This window comes from Hippocampus bargibanti, linkage group LG16 (assembly GCF_051943395.1).
Source record: "Hippocampus bargibanti isolate YZ-2025 linkage group LG16, ASM5194339v1, whole genome shotgun sequence".
Classification (NCBI taxonomy): Eukaryota; Metazoa; Chordata; class Actinopteri; order Syngnathiformes; family Syngnathidae; genus Hippocampus; species Hippocampus bargibanti.
This window is the reverse complement of record NC_142749.1, coordinates 5843923-5859579: the sequence shown is the minus strand read 5'-3', so window position 1 is coordinate 5859579 and position 15657 is coordinate 5843923. Positions and strand designations below refer to the sequence as shown.

The following is a 15657-nucleotide window of genomic DNA, read 5'->3' as shown; positions in this document are numbered from 1 at the left end:
CATATCTGTGGGCAGTTGTGGACCCCCACACCCCACATGTTAAATTGAAATGTCCATGTTATGCTTCAGAATCTTGCAAAGTGTATTTGATTTAATAATTTATCCAGGAAATACAGTACATAGTCACAAGAGTAAGTTCAATTCATAATGACCTTCTGATTTTGATTTACTTTTACAGGTTTACACAGGATAAATGTATAAATCATGTTACATTTCTCTGGGTAGTCGACTTAGCATGAGCTGCAGCTAGTGAAATAATTAACCACAGATACACATCTCACCAAAACCTCTTCGGTAATTAAGATGTTTATCCTTGAATTGCAATGACCGAGAGAAGCAACTATTTGTTTCAAAAACAAGTGAGAATCATTGCAAACAGTGATCTTAAGTTACCCCCGTCCAGCATTTTGCTAAACTGCCTTTTATTCATTTATATCTTTGCCACTTTGATCGACAACAAAATCAATACATGTTCCATTAAAACATGAATGTTTTTCCACAAGACTGGCATAGTATAAAGACAATGGCCCAGAATTGGTCAGAATACTCTTTTTAGTTTGTACTGCTACTGATGTCCTTTATGATGTATCCAGTAAATGCTAAATTGGGTTCCGGCGTGGCGGGCATTGCAATGTGGGGAAAATCCAGGCCAATGCATTAGGATACTCCACCCAGAGTTAGTACATCAAAGCAGATGTCACACACCCTAACCGGCTTATTCAAGTCAAACTTGATGATGGGGATCTCCTTTATCGAGCACTTGTGGCACAAGAGGCGCCCACAGTGGCGGCTGGAGGGACAGAATTCAAAAATCAAGTGTGGCATACAGTGACGACAAAACAATGAATCAAAATGTCATAGAAAGGTCATGGTACTAACCAGTGATGTTTCCGTGTTGTAACTCCAAACTTGGCAACGCACTCATAGCAGTTGGAACCATCACACCAAGGGGGCTCTTTGGACAGCATATCTATAATATAAAAAACATGAAAATAGGAATTGAAGGAGGTAATGTTTTAATGTTGTACCAGGGTATGGACATTTTTAAAGTTTTTTTTTTCTGTTTAAACAGAATAGGGCCCCTAAAATCAAAAAACAAGGTATACCAGTGTCTGAAACTCATGACAAAAAGTTAGTGGACACCCAACTACTGAATAGACAACTTTTCAGAGTTGCATGCCCCATTTTTTACAACTTGAAACACAGTAAGACGACTAATCGCAAAAAAATACCATTGTTGCGAAGTATAAAGGATTTTTTAAAATTAAGGAAGTACCCAGCACAAATGCTCCAGAAAGGAGAGGAATGAAGATCAGTCGCAGCAAGACGGAATATATGTGTGTGAATGAGAGGGATCCAAGTGCAAGAGTGATGCTACAGGGAAAAGAGATAAAGAAGGTGGAGGATTTTAAGTACTTGGGGTCAACTGTCCAGAGGTGAAGAAGCGTGTCCAGGCAGGCTGGAGCGGCTGGAGAAAAATGGCAGGTGTGATGTGTGATAGAAGGGTGTATAAAACGGTGGTGAGACCAGCCATGATGTTTGGACTGGAGACAGTGCCACTGAAGAAAAGACAGGAAGCAGAGCTGAAGATGTTGAGGTTTTCTTTGGGAGTGACCAGGTTGGATAGGATCAGGAATGAGTACATTAGAGGGACAACTCATATTAGAGGCTTTGCAGAGAAAGTCATAGAGGCCAGACTGAGATGGTTTGGACATGTCCAGAGGAGAGAGAGTGACTATATCGGGAGAAGGATGCTGAGCCTTGAACTGCCAGGCAGGAGACCGAGAGGAAGACCGAAGAGGAGGTTTATGGATGTGGTCAAAGAGGACATGAAGGTAGCTGGTGTGAGAGAAGAGGATGCACAAAACCGGGATATATGGAGGACATTGATTCGCTGTGGCAACCCCTGAGGGGAAAAGCCGAAAGGAAAAGAAGAAGACCCAGCACAAATGCTCCCTTGCTTAATTTATAGTAAATATCCCTTTCTGAAGATTTTGCTCCTGTTGTCGTTTATTGTCATGGTGCACAATGCAATGTTTGCGTTGCATTGTCTGCTCAAAGCTACGGAGACTCCTCTTTCTAAGCGGCTTTCAAAGCTCTCAAGTACACTTTTCAGTCAGGGTGTAGTCCGAAACAGGCTTCTGATTGGCTTCCGGTGCCTAGTATGCAAATTAGCAAACGAACGTTCGTTTGGCAATTTGCATACTAGGCACCGGAAGCCAATCAGAAGCCTGTTTTGTGCTTCGGACTCCACCCTGACTGAAAATAGTACTTGAGAGTTTTGAACGCCGCTTAGAAAGAGGAGTCCACGTGGCTTGTAGCGGTTTGCTTGTAGCTTTTGCTTTATTGAATAAAACAAACGTTTCATTAAAAAAAAAAAACGGCTAGTTTTTTTCTTGAAGAGGTTGTCGGCCACCCGGGCCGACTTGTATTGAAAGTTGTACGCCCGACGTAAAAGTTGTACGCCCCGGGCCACCGGGCAGACGCTATTTCAAACACTGGGTATACACTTACCAAGAAGGCGGAAAAGCAACTGTTTTGTTGCTACTTGGTAGTTGAAAATGTTAACGCCCTGATTATTAGTGATGCCCAGGCGAGCACCAGCCCTCACAATAGCACGGCACAGGTTAGCGTTCCCTTTCATATAGGCCAGAAGCAATACTGCAAATAAAAACATCAGTGTCATTCATCTCATCACAAAGATAGAGTTGGTAAATAAGATAGTAAAGTAAAAAATAAATAATCTCAGGTTCCTGTACCCGTGTTCCCTTCATTATCTGGCTTGTCCAAAGGATATTCAGGCATACACTCCAGGAACAACTCAAAAATGGCAGCAGCGTTTTCTTTACCATAGTGGCCTAAAACGTGCATTGGTGACTGACCCCTGAATTATATGCATACAATAAAATTATTAAATTACTTGCAAATATATTTAGGGTGCATTAAAAATACCCAGAAGGTTAAATGTACCTGAGATTAAAGGCCTCGGCATCAATGTTTGACTCTGTGAGAAGTGATCTGATATTGTTAAGGCGGCCATGCATCACTGCCAGATGAAGAGCTGGAAATAAGAACAAGAACACAAAGTTTTGAAGCCTAACTGAAGCAAAAAATGGCAAATTGCATTAATAACCAAATTTCCCCATTGTGTGACTGATTGTGTGAGGCTTTCTGATTCTGACCAATTTTATCAGATCTGGCAATATATTTAAACGAACATCAAAAATGTACACTCAACTCAGACAGTAATGAGAAGGCATAACAAAAAAACTGGAGATAAATATTTAGATGGTTAAAAATTTTCAACATTAGTCACCTGTGTATGTCGTCTTGTCACCTAGCCAAACATTTTCAACTTATTTGTAATGGTGTAAGACACTGCCCGTAACAAAATATGAACTGCCTGTGACAAAATATGGTCAAAACAAAGTAACTCTCAAGGGCAGATAATCTTCATCAGAATCAGAATACCTTTATTCGTCCCGCAATGGGGAAATTTGCAGTCCACAGCAGCAATTGAAGAGGGATGGGGTTGGGGTGGGAGTGAAAGGATAGAAAACAAGATATTCTAAGCATAACAAAATAAAAATGTCAACTGTATACTGTGCAAATGTAGATGTGCAAAAACCGTTCTATAAACAAAACTGTACATAGTGCAGAATCAAGAAATGCATTTAGATATATTGCAACAACCCATATTTACAAGTGTCCAGTTTTGTTTTTTTTTTTTTTTTTCACATGTGATCATTGGGAATTGTGAAGCCTGACAGCAGTCGGTAGGAACGAGCGGCGGTACCGCTCCTTCTTGCAGCGCGGGTGTAATAGTCTCTGGCTAAAGGAGCTACCCAGAGCTGTCAGGATGGGCAGGAGGGGGTGGGAAAATTGTATGTGATTTTCCAAAATGAAATTTACCATTATTGCCATTCTCATCCTCGGTGGCAAAGTCAATGCCATTCTCCAAAAGCACAGAGCAAATGGTGGCCAAATCCTGTTGAGCAGCCAAATGCAAGGCAGTTTGCCGGTGTTTGGTCAGCTCATTTACTTTGGCTCCCGCAAGCAGCTGGTGACAGGAAAATATCCCCATTAAAAAAAAACTTAAGCATCACACAAATGTAACAGGTCAAAATGAATGAAAAAAAAAAACAATATGTCGAAGCTATACCAAGTTTCGAACAATGATCTCAGATCCAGCTTGTACAGCTAAGTGGAGAGGGGTGAGTTTAGCAGCATCCTGAACCCTGGAGTTCACATTGGCTTGGACACTAATGAGGAACAGAACACTTTCGATGTCTGAATTTTGCACAGCTACATGAAGGAAATTACGTCCTTTATTGTCAACCTGGAGAGATGCAAATGTGAGAGATTATGAGAGAAGAAAGTTTTTTTTTTCCTGCAGTCTTCATTCCTACCTGCTCAGCAGCACCTGGCTCTCTTTTAAGGATTGCTTCTGCTGCTTTGTTGTTCTTGTGCGTCATGGCACAAGCAAAGGGTGTCATTCCTTGGCGATCACGTATGTTAAGACGGATGTCCGGATGGGAAATCAGGAGTTGTATGATAACATTGTGCTGATTGCTAATGGCAGCGTGGATCGGAGTTCTACCCTCTGCATCCTGCAAATTGAGAAAGCACTTGTTTGTGAACAAAATTGCCTCAGGTCAAAGTTGATGAAGCAAGGATGAGACTGACCTGCGTATTAACACTCGCTCCAAATTCTAGAAGGCACTGCACAACCTCCTCGAGGCCCCAGCTGCTTGCTAGGTGAAGAGGCATTTGTCCATCTCTGGCTTCTTCTTCTCCTTCGCCATTTGGGCCTGGCCGTCTTGGGCTGTTCACATCGCAACCGCTGCAGACAAAAAGATATGATGCGTATTAAGGAGGGAAACAAAACAAATAGCCTCGCCGAGCACCCTCTCTGTCTTATCACATGGGTTATTATTATATAACTCTACTTGGCTATTTTTTATCTATTGCGGGTGGTCCTGGTCCCCATTAATCGCGAAAAACAGGGGATTACTGTCAATGTGAAACAATTTCAGAAACCGTAATAAACATGACTAAATAGATTTGAGGAAAAAATATTTAGCAGTAAAGTTAATTGAGACCTCAACAGTCATGGTTTGTCTGTATACAAGAATAATCAATTAAGGCCTAAAAATGTGTGCATGGATAAATTTCCCAAAAATGAAGGGAATGTGGTTCCAGACCTGCGGATCAGAAAGCAAGCCGTGATCTCATTGTTCTCATCAACGGCTCTGTGCAAGAGGGTCTGTTGGCAGCCAGAAGGGCCTTTGCTCCAACATGTCGCATCACAGCCATGGCGAACCTTGGGGGCAGGCGAAAAGGCAGATATTCCAATTAAAAACTTTTTTTCTGTACCCGTCTCTTGTTCAATTTAACTATTCAAATGCAAGTTCATCTGCATGAAATCTGACTCTTTTCAGTGCCAGTAGAAATAAAATTCGAATCTGTCTCACCAGCGTGGATGCAATATCCTCCAGGCCATTCTCCAGCGCAAGCCATAATGGTGAGTCCCCTTTGTCATCCACCACAGACATGTCAGCTCCTCTTGTACAAATAGCATCCACTACCAGTGGCAGCTGATTACTGATGGCCAACTGCAGCGCTGTTTGTCCATCCTGGGTCCTATCAGTGATACAATAATAATGAGATCCATTTTTTTTTTGACCCGTGTACAATCATCATTTACGATATTTTTGAAATGGTCAAAATGAAAACTATTATATAAAGAACTACTACATCACTCATGGAAATCTTTGATAATCCAACTATTATTTATTTGTTGCAAGTTGTTTAATAAAAAACATACTGAAGTAGAATGAAAATGGCATTGAAGGCAAATGCAATCCAAACATGTAATTACAGATGAGGTACCTAACATTGATGTCTGCTTGGTGTTCAAGAAGGAACAGGGCGCTCTTGCTGTCCTGCCTTTGGATGGCCATGTGAAGTAAGGTTTGTCCATTGGACATGGTGTCATTTATAGACGCTCCTGAACCCAGAAGTTGAGCCGCTATGGTGTGCATACCTGACAAGAGCAGATTGGCCAGTTTAAGACATTTCCATGCAGGTACAGATGTGATATGTAAATAGATGAGAAGTCCTTTCTTTTCTCCTTAATAATATTTCCATGAAAAGTACGTGCAAGGCAGTTAAAAAAATCATAATGCTAATTGAGAAAAGTTGATTGAGCGTTTTTGCGTGGCTCGATGTGATGTGCGTAAATTAATTTGTTTCATGTTCATGTTTTTAATTTGAGTGTTTGCACCGTCGTAAAAGTGAGGACTTGCGTCAATAAATAACTGAGTGTTCAATTATACCTGTCCACAGGGCCAAGCCTAAAACTGTCTGGTCCACGGAATCTTTGAGACTGAAGTCTGGAATGATCTGGAAATTATTGGAGGCATGAAGTGCATTTTCTGGAAGACAAGGGAGGATAAAAAGTGAATCCACTATATTCAACTTCGTCTGAATCCAAGGTATGACTGTAATTAAGAATACAAAATTGATCACCTTTTTGCTCTAGGATGACAGAGACCACATCTGAGTGGTTGTGAGCGATGGCCATGTGAAGGGGGGTCTGTGCAGCCACACCAAAGGTGTCATCCGGTAAAGCTTTCAAGGTCTGCAGGTTTGGATTTGCGCCCTGCTGTAGCAGCTCTGCTGTCAGGCTTGCGAGGCCAAAACGACAAGCAGTGTGTAGAGGGCTTTCCCCCTAAAATTGGAGACAATCCATCATATTCAGATGACCAAGTCCCATATTTTCTGGTGTAGCCTTCACTTTCTTCAAGATAACCCTGCACCTTATACGCAGGTTCACCTTATATGTGAAGTAATATTGAGCCACAACAGGTCTTGCCATAACTCTCATCATCCACAGACTCTATTTCCCCTTATAGATGTAGTGTGTAACCCCTGCCTCTACTGTGGCGCGCCTTACATTTGGAAAACCTTTCTACATTTCTAAATTACATTTAAAAAAAAAGTTTCATTTATAGTCCGGTGCGCTTTATATATGGATTTTTTTTTTAAATACACCATTCAGTGCGGGTGCACCTTATACTGTTTCGGTTTTTATTTTACCCTTTTTTACCCCGTAAAACAAATATATAAAATATTTGTTGATAACTATTGTCACAACGCAAAAAGAGCATGAACTTTTTGAAACTGTCAGTTTCATAATATCAAGAAAATATTGTGATAGTTGATATCAGATTCTATTTATATGTGTATTTTGTTGTCATATGGTCCAGCCCTGCATAGAAACAGTTTAATTTTTTTTAAAAAGTGTTCGGGTAGACAAATTGTGTTAGGGTTGACAAATTACTGGCTTGAATTTGATGACAGTGGATTTAGGTCCTCTTTGCTTTTGACTATTTTCAAATTTTCCTGTTGTGTTTAATTTGTTTATTTTCTGGAGATTCCTTTCATCAACACACCCATTTGTTCACGTGGTTGACTTTTGCCCCATGAGTGACCAAGAAAAGAGCAGCTGCCTCATTGGCGGCACACGCTGCTCTTTGCATGAGGCAGTTTCCTGTAGAAGCAAAAAGAGAAACAAAATTAAGATGTGCGTGAAAATCGTACACTTCCATTGACACAAACTACTTGAAAGTGAGAAAATGAATCCGAACCCGTTGATGCATCAGTTGCGTTGGCATTGCTCCCTCTCTTGATTAATTGTGCCGCAAAGCTGTTCTCATCAAATGAGGTGCCGTTCACAACTGGGGCATCATCCTCGAATGGATTTACAGAGGTGTCTGAAGACACTGTGATATACTGCAGGGCCAACCACAACGCTGTGCTGCCCTCATGGTCTTTAAGTTCCAGGTCAAGCCTACCAGATGTGGGCAAGTAGAATAGTCACACAGTTTCTCATCAAGTGAAAACCAAGTCATATATTTCAACAGGTAAGCAGAGAGTAACTCACTGCCTGCATTGAAGCAGCTGGTTGAATACTGGCTCATTGCCCGAAGATACTGCTTCATGCAATGGAGTTCTAATAAACCCAGAAACAAATGAAAGTTCATCAAACTTCATAGTCTTGTGCACAAATATTTTTTCTCCAATGCAAGATTGACTAAAAAAAATGTAACCAACCTGCCCTTGCTGTTCTGCATGTTGGGATTGGCTCCAGCTTTGAGCAGAGCTTCTGCAATCTGTGCCATGCCACTCATGACTTCTACCGAGTGTTTGTTGGGGCTAAAGGAACAAACGAGGTGAAGAGGGGTTTCCACCGCACCCAGAGTGGCGGCGTTGACCTGAGCTGAGTGACGAATCAAGAAGACGGAGGAAAATTCATCGCCTGAAAGAAGAAGATGACTGAGATGGAGGAGGAGGACAGGGAAAAACTTACATGACGGCTATTTGCAATGCAGTTGCAATGAGTGCCGGACTACATAAACATTCAATGCAGCGCAAGAAACCTTTGACTCTCTTCTTTCATTCTAAAAAAATAGCTACTCCATAAATTAGATGAGTCTGGAGTTGTGACAAAAATGTTGAGCCCATTTCCACACGGAGCTTTCTCGCCATCTTCTGCCTTTTTTGGGGGCGACACCCCCCCCCCCCCACCCTGATGCCTCAAAATGACAGGGAATACATTCTTTAATTGATTGCAAACATGTATGCTTTCCTCTTCAGAAGTATTTGAATCATATTCATAACTGGATGAGTAACAAGAAAGCATGTTCTCCGAATCTGAAGCCAATGTTTTGATTCTCGAGCAAGGCAAGACGTCTTGGCATGACACCACGACCAAGGGGGGCGGGACCTTCTGTAACTGGCTACTTCCAGTTTAATTTTTTTGCAGTTTCAGCACACTTTAAGTCATTTTTCTTAGTGTTTTGCATTTGAATAAAAATATCATACTGCGTGTTTTGGGTATTTTAGATGCTATATAACGTTTTTCTGATGTTAGTTAGGAAACAAAAAAGTGATGTCGGTTGTCTAACAACAACTGAAGCTGTAACGAAGCGCTGACATGGACAAAAGGTAAATGTTGCCCTCTTGTGGAAGGTAAAAACATTGCAAGAGGTCTGAGCAGCACTTTATCGGCACCCCATGCAAAGAAAAACAAAACCTGAACAAATTCAACAACGATGCTGCACGTCACACTTTTCAATTCCTGAATAAATTAGTTAATGGCAGCGAATGAGTTAAGCATAGAAGCATTATATAGTCACTCCACACCTCTTTGGATGGCTTTATGCAGAAGACTCCATCCACTCTGGTCCACCATATCCACATCTGCTTTGTTGTTCACTAAAGTGGTAGCAATGCTTTCCAATTTTCGGCACAGTGCCAAGTCTAGAGCCAGATCGCCATTGTTGTCCGGTTCATTCAGCTTGCCTGGTAACTAACAACAACAACAACAGCTACAAATGAAACCATTTCAATGTTTATTCTGCTGTGCTAGTCACAACACAGCTCAACAAAGTCAGGAATTGTTAAAATCTTAGCAATGACAACGGACCTGAGCGTCCATCTCAATGAGATAGAGGAAAACCACATCTTCTCGCTCAACTTTGATGGCTTTGTGGAGAGGATAATCAGTTTTTGACTTTATCATCTTGTACAATAGTTGAGCGCTCATGGTGCTGAAATCTTCTTTTCTGAGGTCATCCTAAGGAGAAAAACAAAGAGATGAATAAGAAGCTAAAATTCAACAATAAGAACACAATATTTCAAAAAGATCAAGAAGATTCAGAATATATATTGAGCTTGTTAGAGAAAGAGAGAATACAATGAAAGCTGACGACAGACATGATTTCACCTCAGGTCAGGAACACTCCTGGATATGAAAAGAACTCACCCAGTGACTGGCTATGATCTCCCCACAGTAGTTCATCAAAGTTGTGGCGTTCAGCTCCTCAGCTGTTTGATAGTAGCGAATGCAGTTCCTGACATTCACTGAGGACATGACGCCTTTTTCACACCTGTCCACACGCACAGCAAACAATAAGTCAACAAGGTCTGTCACTTATGTCCATTACACAAGATCCATTTGTATGTTATATTCAGCTACTATGTCTTCCTTGTCACACATTCAAATTCATACATGTTCTGTTAAATGAAGACTCTAATCTTTTAAATGTCAGGGAGGATGCTCTCATTTGTCTGTGAATTTGTACAGTGAAACGTCGCTTTACGGACAATTCAGTTTATGATTTGTTTCAAGGAAAAAATACTTTGGATTGCAAAATATTCACTTTCCGAACAGTATTGGCACGGCCATGTAAGATTCAGAACTCTGCTTTTTCCTCTCACTGCATAAATATCCCACTGGATTTGTGCTTCAGTTATCCTTGTTATTTCACTTCAAATGAGCAGTTATCACAGTGAATGCAAAAAGGATAAGACACTGGATATTTGCAAGCAAACTGACTTATTTCATTAACATAAATTATGTTATAATTATAGTCAATATTTGTTTGAAAAAGACTCCAAATTATAAAACACATCAAAAAGGGAAGCACTGTTAAAGCGTGCCTTCGATTGCCAAGTTCACCAAATTAACTCATTCATTGTCATTCACAAATTTATTCGGGAATTGAAAATATGACGAAGAGCGCCGTTCCCGAATGTGTTCGGGTTTTATTTTTTCTTGTTTGGGTGCAGATAAAGCGCTTGCGATGGCCTCTATCAATATTTTTTCCTTTCCACAAGGGGGGGGGGGGGGGGGGGGGGCATTTCCCTTTTTTCTATATTAGCGCTTTGTTCCATCTCCAGCTGTTGTTAAAGCGCTATATAAACCAATATGTAGGTATTGCATTACATTTTGGACAACCGCCTTCATTTCAAGCTCATATAACTCCAGACCCATATAACTTAGGAATTAACTACGTTTTTATGATTAAAAAAAAAGAGTCTAAGGTTTCTTACGCTGCATTGAATGTTTATGTAGTCCTAAAATTCAATATTCTTTGGGTCCTGGTATTCGAGTGACAATGACAAAAACCTTGGCACTGGAGTGGACACATATTTTCCACATTGTCTGGCAGTGAATTGGTTAATATTTCAGTCCCATTGAACAAACTAGTTAATTGCATGCCATTCAGAACCCTGAAATGTTTTAAACAGAAGACCCTTTGTATTTTTTTTTTGCCAGGCTGACCTTTCTCTGAGCAACTGAAGCTGAAAGCGGTTGGCCAGCTTCATCAAGTCAATGAGAAACGCATCATCTTCACTGAGCTCCAGGTTGTCAGTGTATACCCAGCGCAACATTGCCAGAGCAACCTCAGGTTTGCAATCTTCAGGAGTTAGAATGTAAAAAAAGAAAACCTCATTAGTCTTACAATGGAGAAATTCCCAATTCACAGCAGCAAAGGTATGGAAGGAAGAAGTACAAGAATAAAGGAGCAGAAAGAGCCTAGTTAGAATTCTCAAAACAGTATTGAAACCCCTGGTAGACTCAACAAATTACTTCAGCTAGTAGCTACTACTGTAAGGCTTGCTGGGAGATGACACGGACGAGCTGTATTTCTGCACTTCAAAGAAAATCTTAGTCATGCACTATAATTTCATTTAAGCATCTTGCAGAACCAAAGAGATGATAGATTAAACAGCGGGGTTGTTGCTCCACAATATTTGTATGTTATGTGCAGACAGTATGAAGAACAATAAATGGCCTAAAGTGGATTTTTTTAAATTGATATAGAATATACACGTGCATCAGAAGTGCCTATGTATATTCGTATGCAACCTCTAAAAATTCCAATTGTCTATCACTGTTATTTTGTTTATCTTTGAGTTTACCTTCTACCTTTGGTACCATTTTTTGTGGCTCTCACATACTCTTATTTTTTGTGCTTTGTGTCTTGTTTGAGCAAATATCTTAAGCTCTGCAACTAAGGTCAAGGTTCAATACCTTTAAAACGGTTAACTAATATCACAGTCACTTACCAGACAAATCCAATTCAGAGGTGGGGGCCATATTGGTCAGACTCCAGACATCGCTGCGTGCAGCTAGAATAAACTTATGTGCATTGAGTTGATTCCCCACGATTTTCACTTTCAAATCACTGCAGGAAACACAAACATCCTTGAAAATAGTTTGAACATAAAAAAATAGTAGGTAACAATCACAAACCACAGAACAAGATGTAAAAGAAAAAAATAAATTCATAAAACATAGTATTAACTTCAGCAAATCAATGTGCTGACCTGTATTGTTCTTGCTGATACAGGTCTGACACAATGTCCAGAAGACGGCTAATGAAGGTGTCTGCCGATGTTGGCGTAGTGGGGCCTTGAACAGACACCTGAGCAGCAAGGACAGTGCAGCGTCTTTCTGTGTCAGCCAGCTTCTGCTGCATCTTCACATACTCCTGCCTCAGCAGGGCCAGATGCTTCTGCAGCTTGGCCACCTCCTCTGCTCCAGTGATGCCATGCAGACAGAGGAGAATAAACTGTATGAATACAAAATCCCATTTCGTTTTTGATCCATTGATGAACGAAATAGAATGGAGGTGGGGGGAACACACGATGCTGTTCTTCCAAAGCACAGAAAAAGTTTCCTTTGCAGTATTTTAAAACAATGACATACAATATTACTTGGCTACATTGACAGAAAGCGAGATACAAAGTGTGAAGGATGTGAAGTAATTATGCATACGAGGCTCGCGGGTTGCCCTAATTTAATAAAAGAGCATTATAACTGACACTACAAAAAGCAATCATTTTTAGAGTTACTGGTCAATCCCAATTTTTAGAAAAGACCAAGCATTCGACTGTGCAGGTACAGACAACGCTGTCGCCTATCATTTGTTGCTGCAAGACATTTTTTCCAAAAAGAGAGTGGCATACATAAATGTGCTTCCTTTTGGTGTGACTTTCTCCATAGTTTCTGATGTTGAAATGTTAAAGCATGACTCAGCCAAGTCCACCAAGTTCCACTGGGGCCCATTTCCTTCCTTTAAAGCACTAAACTATTTGAAAAGGGGTTAAAAGTGCTGAGGAGGCTAGTTACTTTATTCTGCCTTGTAAAATGTTAGTGGCAATGCCGCAAGTCATGTGACACCAAGAGAGTCACTTTGGGGTGAAAAAAAAAGCATGCGATAAGCCCCATATATGAAGAGCTATATACCTGGAGCAGCATCGGAAAATTATCTAACCAATGTGCAGCTCTGGGAAAATACAGGACATGGTATTTTAGAGACTTTACCAGTTGCATACAATGTGGAAAAAAGTCATGCCACTACCAGCCTTATCATGCATTGTAGGGATTACAATAACAGTGCTAGTAAAAAAATTAAAGCATAAAAACATTAAATATTGTCCAACTGAAACAGAAAACTGTGGTAAGTACTTATGAGTACAAAGAAACCGTCCGTCTTAAACTGACTTAATAAAAAGTCATTTGAATGCGCACACACACACACACACACACACACACACACACACATATATATATATATATATATATATATATATATATATATATATATATATATATATATATATATATATATATATATATATATATATATATACACACAATTGAGGTGAGAGCACAGACCCTGTTTTAGCACAACTGTTCGCACTCTTGGTATTGCTTGTTCTGTGAGTTTTCTGTCGGTTATTGACAGCGGCAGCATTTTCCTCCTGTTGGTCATGGTCATGGTCATGACATTTGCAAAGGGAGCAAAAACACTTGATTGGGAGGAAATGACATTCAGGAGGTCAGAAGTAATCAGTGCACCTATTTAGTCAAAAGGAAGAGAGCAGGTGCTATATGTGCTTCCGAAACATGTCATTCTGCTCAATTAAGCGGCAAACGGGCTTTATTTTGTCAAAGGGGCGATCAGTTTTGCTTGTCACTTAATTAAAACTTCGGAACGAATGTTTTGCACAAGCACACTACCCATCGGTTGCAGCACTTCTGGTGACTGTCGGTCTTTAGTAGTTCAGTTAAATAGAAACGACATAATAAACTGCTAGCAACATCGAGAGCTACTGATAAAAAGCTTGCCCCCTTACAAATTGAACGGGGCGATAGCAATGTGTCGTGTTGTTCCGAAAAGAAATATACATGAAAAACTGTACTACCAAGTTAGCAGAGCCATTTATCGTAACGCGCCTACACGAATAAAAGGGAGTGGACACACAAGACACCTAAAAGCTCAATCTCATACCTTCCGCCATGTTGCTCTGCGTTGACTTCGTGACCGGACGGATATCTCGCGATAAGACCAACACGGCCGAGAGTGGACGGAGGCACCGCGTTCAAGCGCTTCAATTGGAGTGTTGTCACGTGAACACGCCGGCGCTTGCAGCAAGTTGGTTTGAATCTGTCATCATGTGTGAGCAAAATATTTGTTTCCTCCTTCGAAAGGCAGTAATATATAGCTGCCTCTTGATTTACGGAAGAACGCGTATCTTTTTTAATAAGGTGTTTTTTAGATTTAGACAGTGTGTCCAAGCTTTTTTTTTTTAATTGAATTATTCAACGTCCACTTTAAAACTCTCCAACGGTTATTAAAAACGACAAAAAATAGCCATGCAAGCAACTATATATTGTTAATATTTTCTGACTTTCTTTTTTTCAATAAAAAAGCTACATAACAGCTTTCTATTCAATGTGACAACTCCCTCCCTACACTGAACACCAGTCGAATCATATTTCCATATTCAGGACCAAAATAAAAGCAAACTAGTCCATCCATTCATTTTCCAAACCGCTTCAACCTCATTCGGCTCTTTGGACACTAGGCGGGGGACACCCGGAATTAGTTGCCAGCCTATCGCATGGCAAGAGCAAACTAGTAGAATGACAATTTCTCTCAAGTTACTTAAGAATCAATATATTTATTAAAGTTATTTTATTTTATTCAAGCGTTTTGTAGATACATCGATGAGAAGGTTTCTTCAGCCGTCATATGTACGTCTTTGAAGTGCCGGACATTTCGCTTCTTATCCAAGAGGCTTTGTCAGTGAACTAAAATTTGCTGGTAGTTTTGGCCCTATATATATATATTTATATATATATATATATATATATATATATATATATATATATATATATATATATTTATATAGAGCAAATGGGGAAATCAGGTCAGTCATAGACCCCATAATCAGGCAGGACAATAGAAGTAATCAGTGTGGCCTCAGGGAATACTCCTCTGCTCCCCCCAACCTGAGAGCAGGGACGTATCATAGCAGTCTGGCACCGCCACGTCTGGACAGTAGGGATATATATGTAGGGCCGATATGATGGGTTTATTTTGATCTTTCGTCCCTGATTCATTGCTTCTACGGGCGTTGACGGCATCGTGAATTACCCCAACAGATACTATCAGCAAATTTTAGTTCACTGACAAAGCCTCTTGGATAAGAAGTGACACGTGCGACACCTTCAAAGAAGTACAGATGACGGCTGAAGAAGCCTTCTCATTGATGGACCACTCCTGTACGACTGAGACACAGACGATTTGTAGATCAATATAATTTAATTTGAGTCATAAATAATTTTTGTATTTTAAACTATCAAGAAAAGCTCTACAGTAAAAAAATTATGAATACTAGCTGAACCTATTTTTTTCGTCACCTTATATTCTCGCTTTGCTGACCTCTGCACATCTTTATCAACTTTTGCCAAGCAGTCTGTGTCAAATTTTTAGTACATAGTGTAGGCCA

General features: G+C 40.3%; 1 protein-coding gene across 2 annotated transcripts; it reads right to left on the bottom strand.

Moving 5' to 3' along the window:
• Positions 1-69: 69 nt before the first annotated feature.
• On the bottom strand, positions 70-14195 carry ankfy1 (ankyrin repeat and FYVE domain containing 1). Of its 2 annotated transcripts, none has more exons than XM_089016396.1 (25): positions 14154-14195; positions 12184-12391; positions 11923-12041; positions 11135-11270; positions 9833-9956; positions 9494-9643; positions 9211-9376; positions 8119-8323; positions 7949-8017; positions 7653-7855; positions 7458-7555; positions 6532-6733; positions 6339-6437; positions 5893-6046; positions 5475-5643; positions 5205-5323; positions 4687-4843; positions 4410-4610; positions 4163-4339; positions 3913-4060; positions 2971-3061; positions 2760-2884; positions 2515-2661; positions 880-970; positions 70-790 (listed from the first exon to the last, which is right to left on the bottom strand). In XM_089016396.1, the coding sequence occupies exons 1-25, from the start codon at positions 14161-14163 to the stop codon at positions 658-660; spliced, it is 3501 nt and encodes a 1166-aa protein (XP_088872522.1). In that variant the 5' UTR covers positions 14164-14195; the 3' UTR covers positions 70-657. The 2 variants fall into 2 exon arrangements, with proteins under 2 accessions (XP_088872522.1, XP_088872521.1); XM_089016395.1 differs by lacking the exon at positions 14154-14195 and adding an exon at positions 13538-14120.
• Between the last annotated feature and the right edge of the window lie 1462 nt (positions 14196-15657).

What these genes read in the sequence shown, in the direction of transcription:
- ankfy1 (XM_089016395.1), bottom strand. Translation starts at nt 13,646, where the DNA reads ATGACCATGACCATGACCAACAGGAGGAAAATGCTGCCGCTGTCAATA. An exon ending in AGCCAGGTGCTGCTGAGCAG is followed by an intron (nt 4,340 to 4,409) that starts GTAGGAATGAAG and finishes GCATCTCTCCAG; the next exon opens with GTTGACAATAAAGGACGTAA. An exon ending in GTTGCTTTTCCGCCTTCTTG is followed by an intron (nt 971 to 2,514) that starts GTAAGTGTATAC and finishes TTTATATTATAG; the next exon opens with ATATGCTGTCCAAAGAGCCC.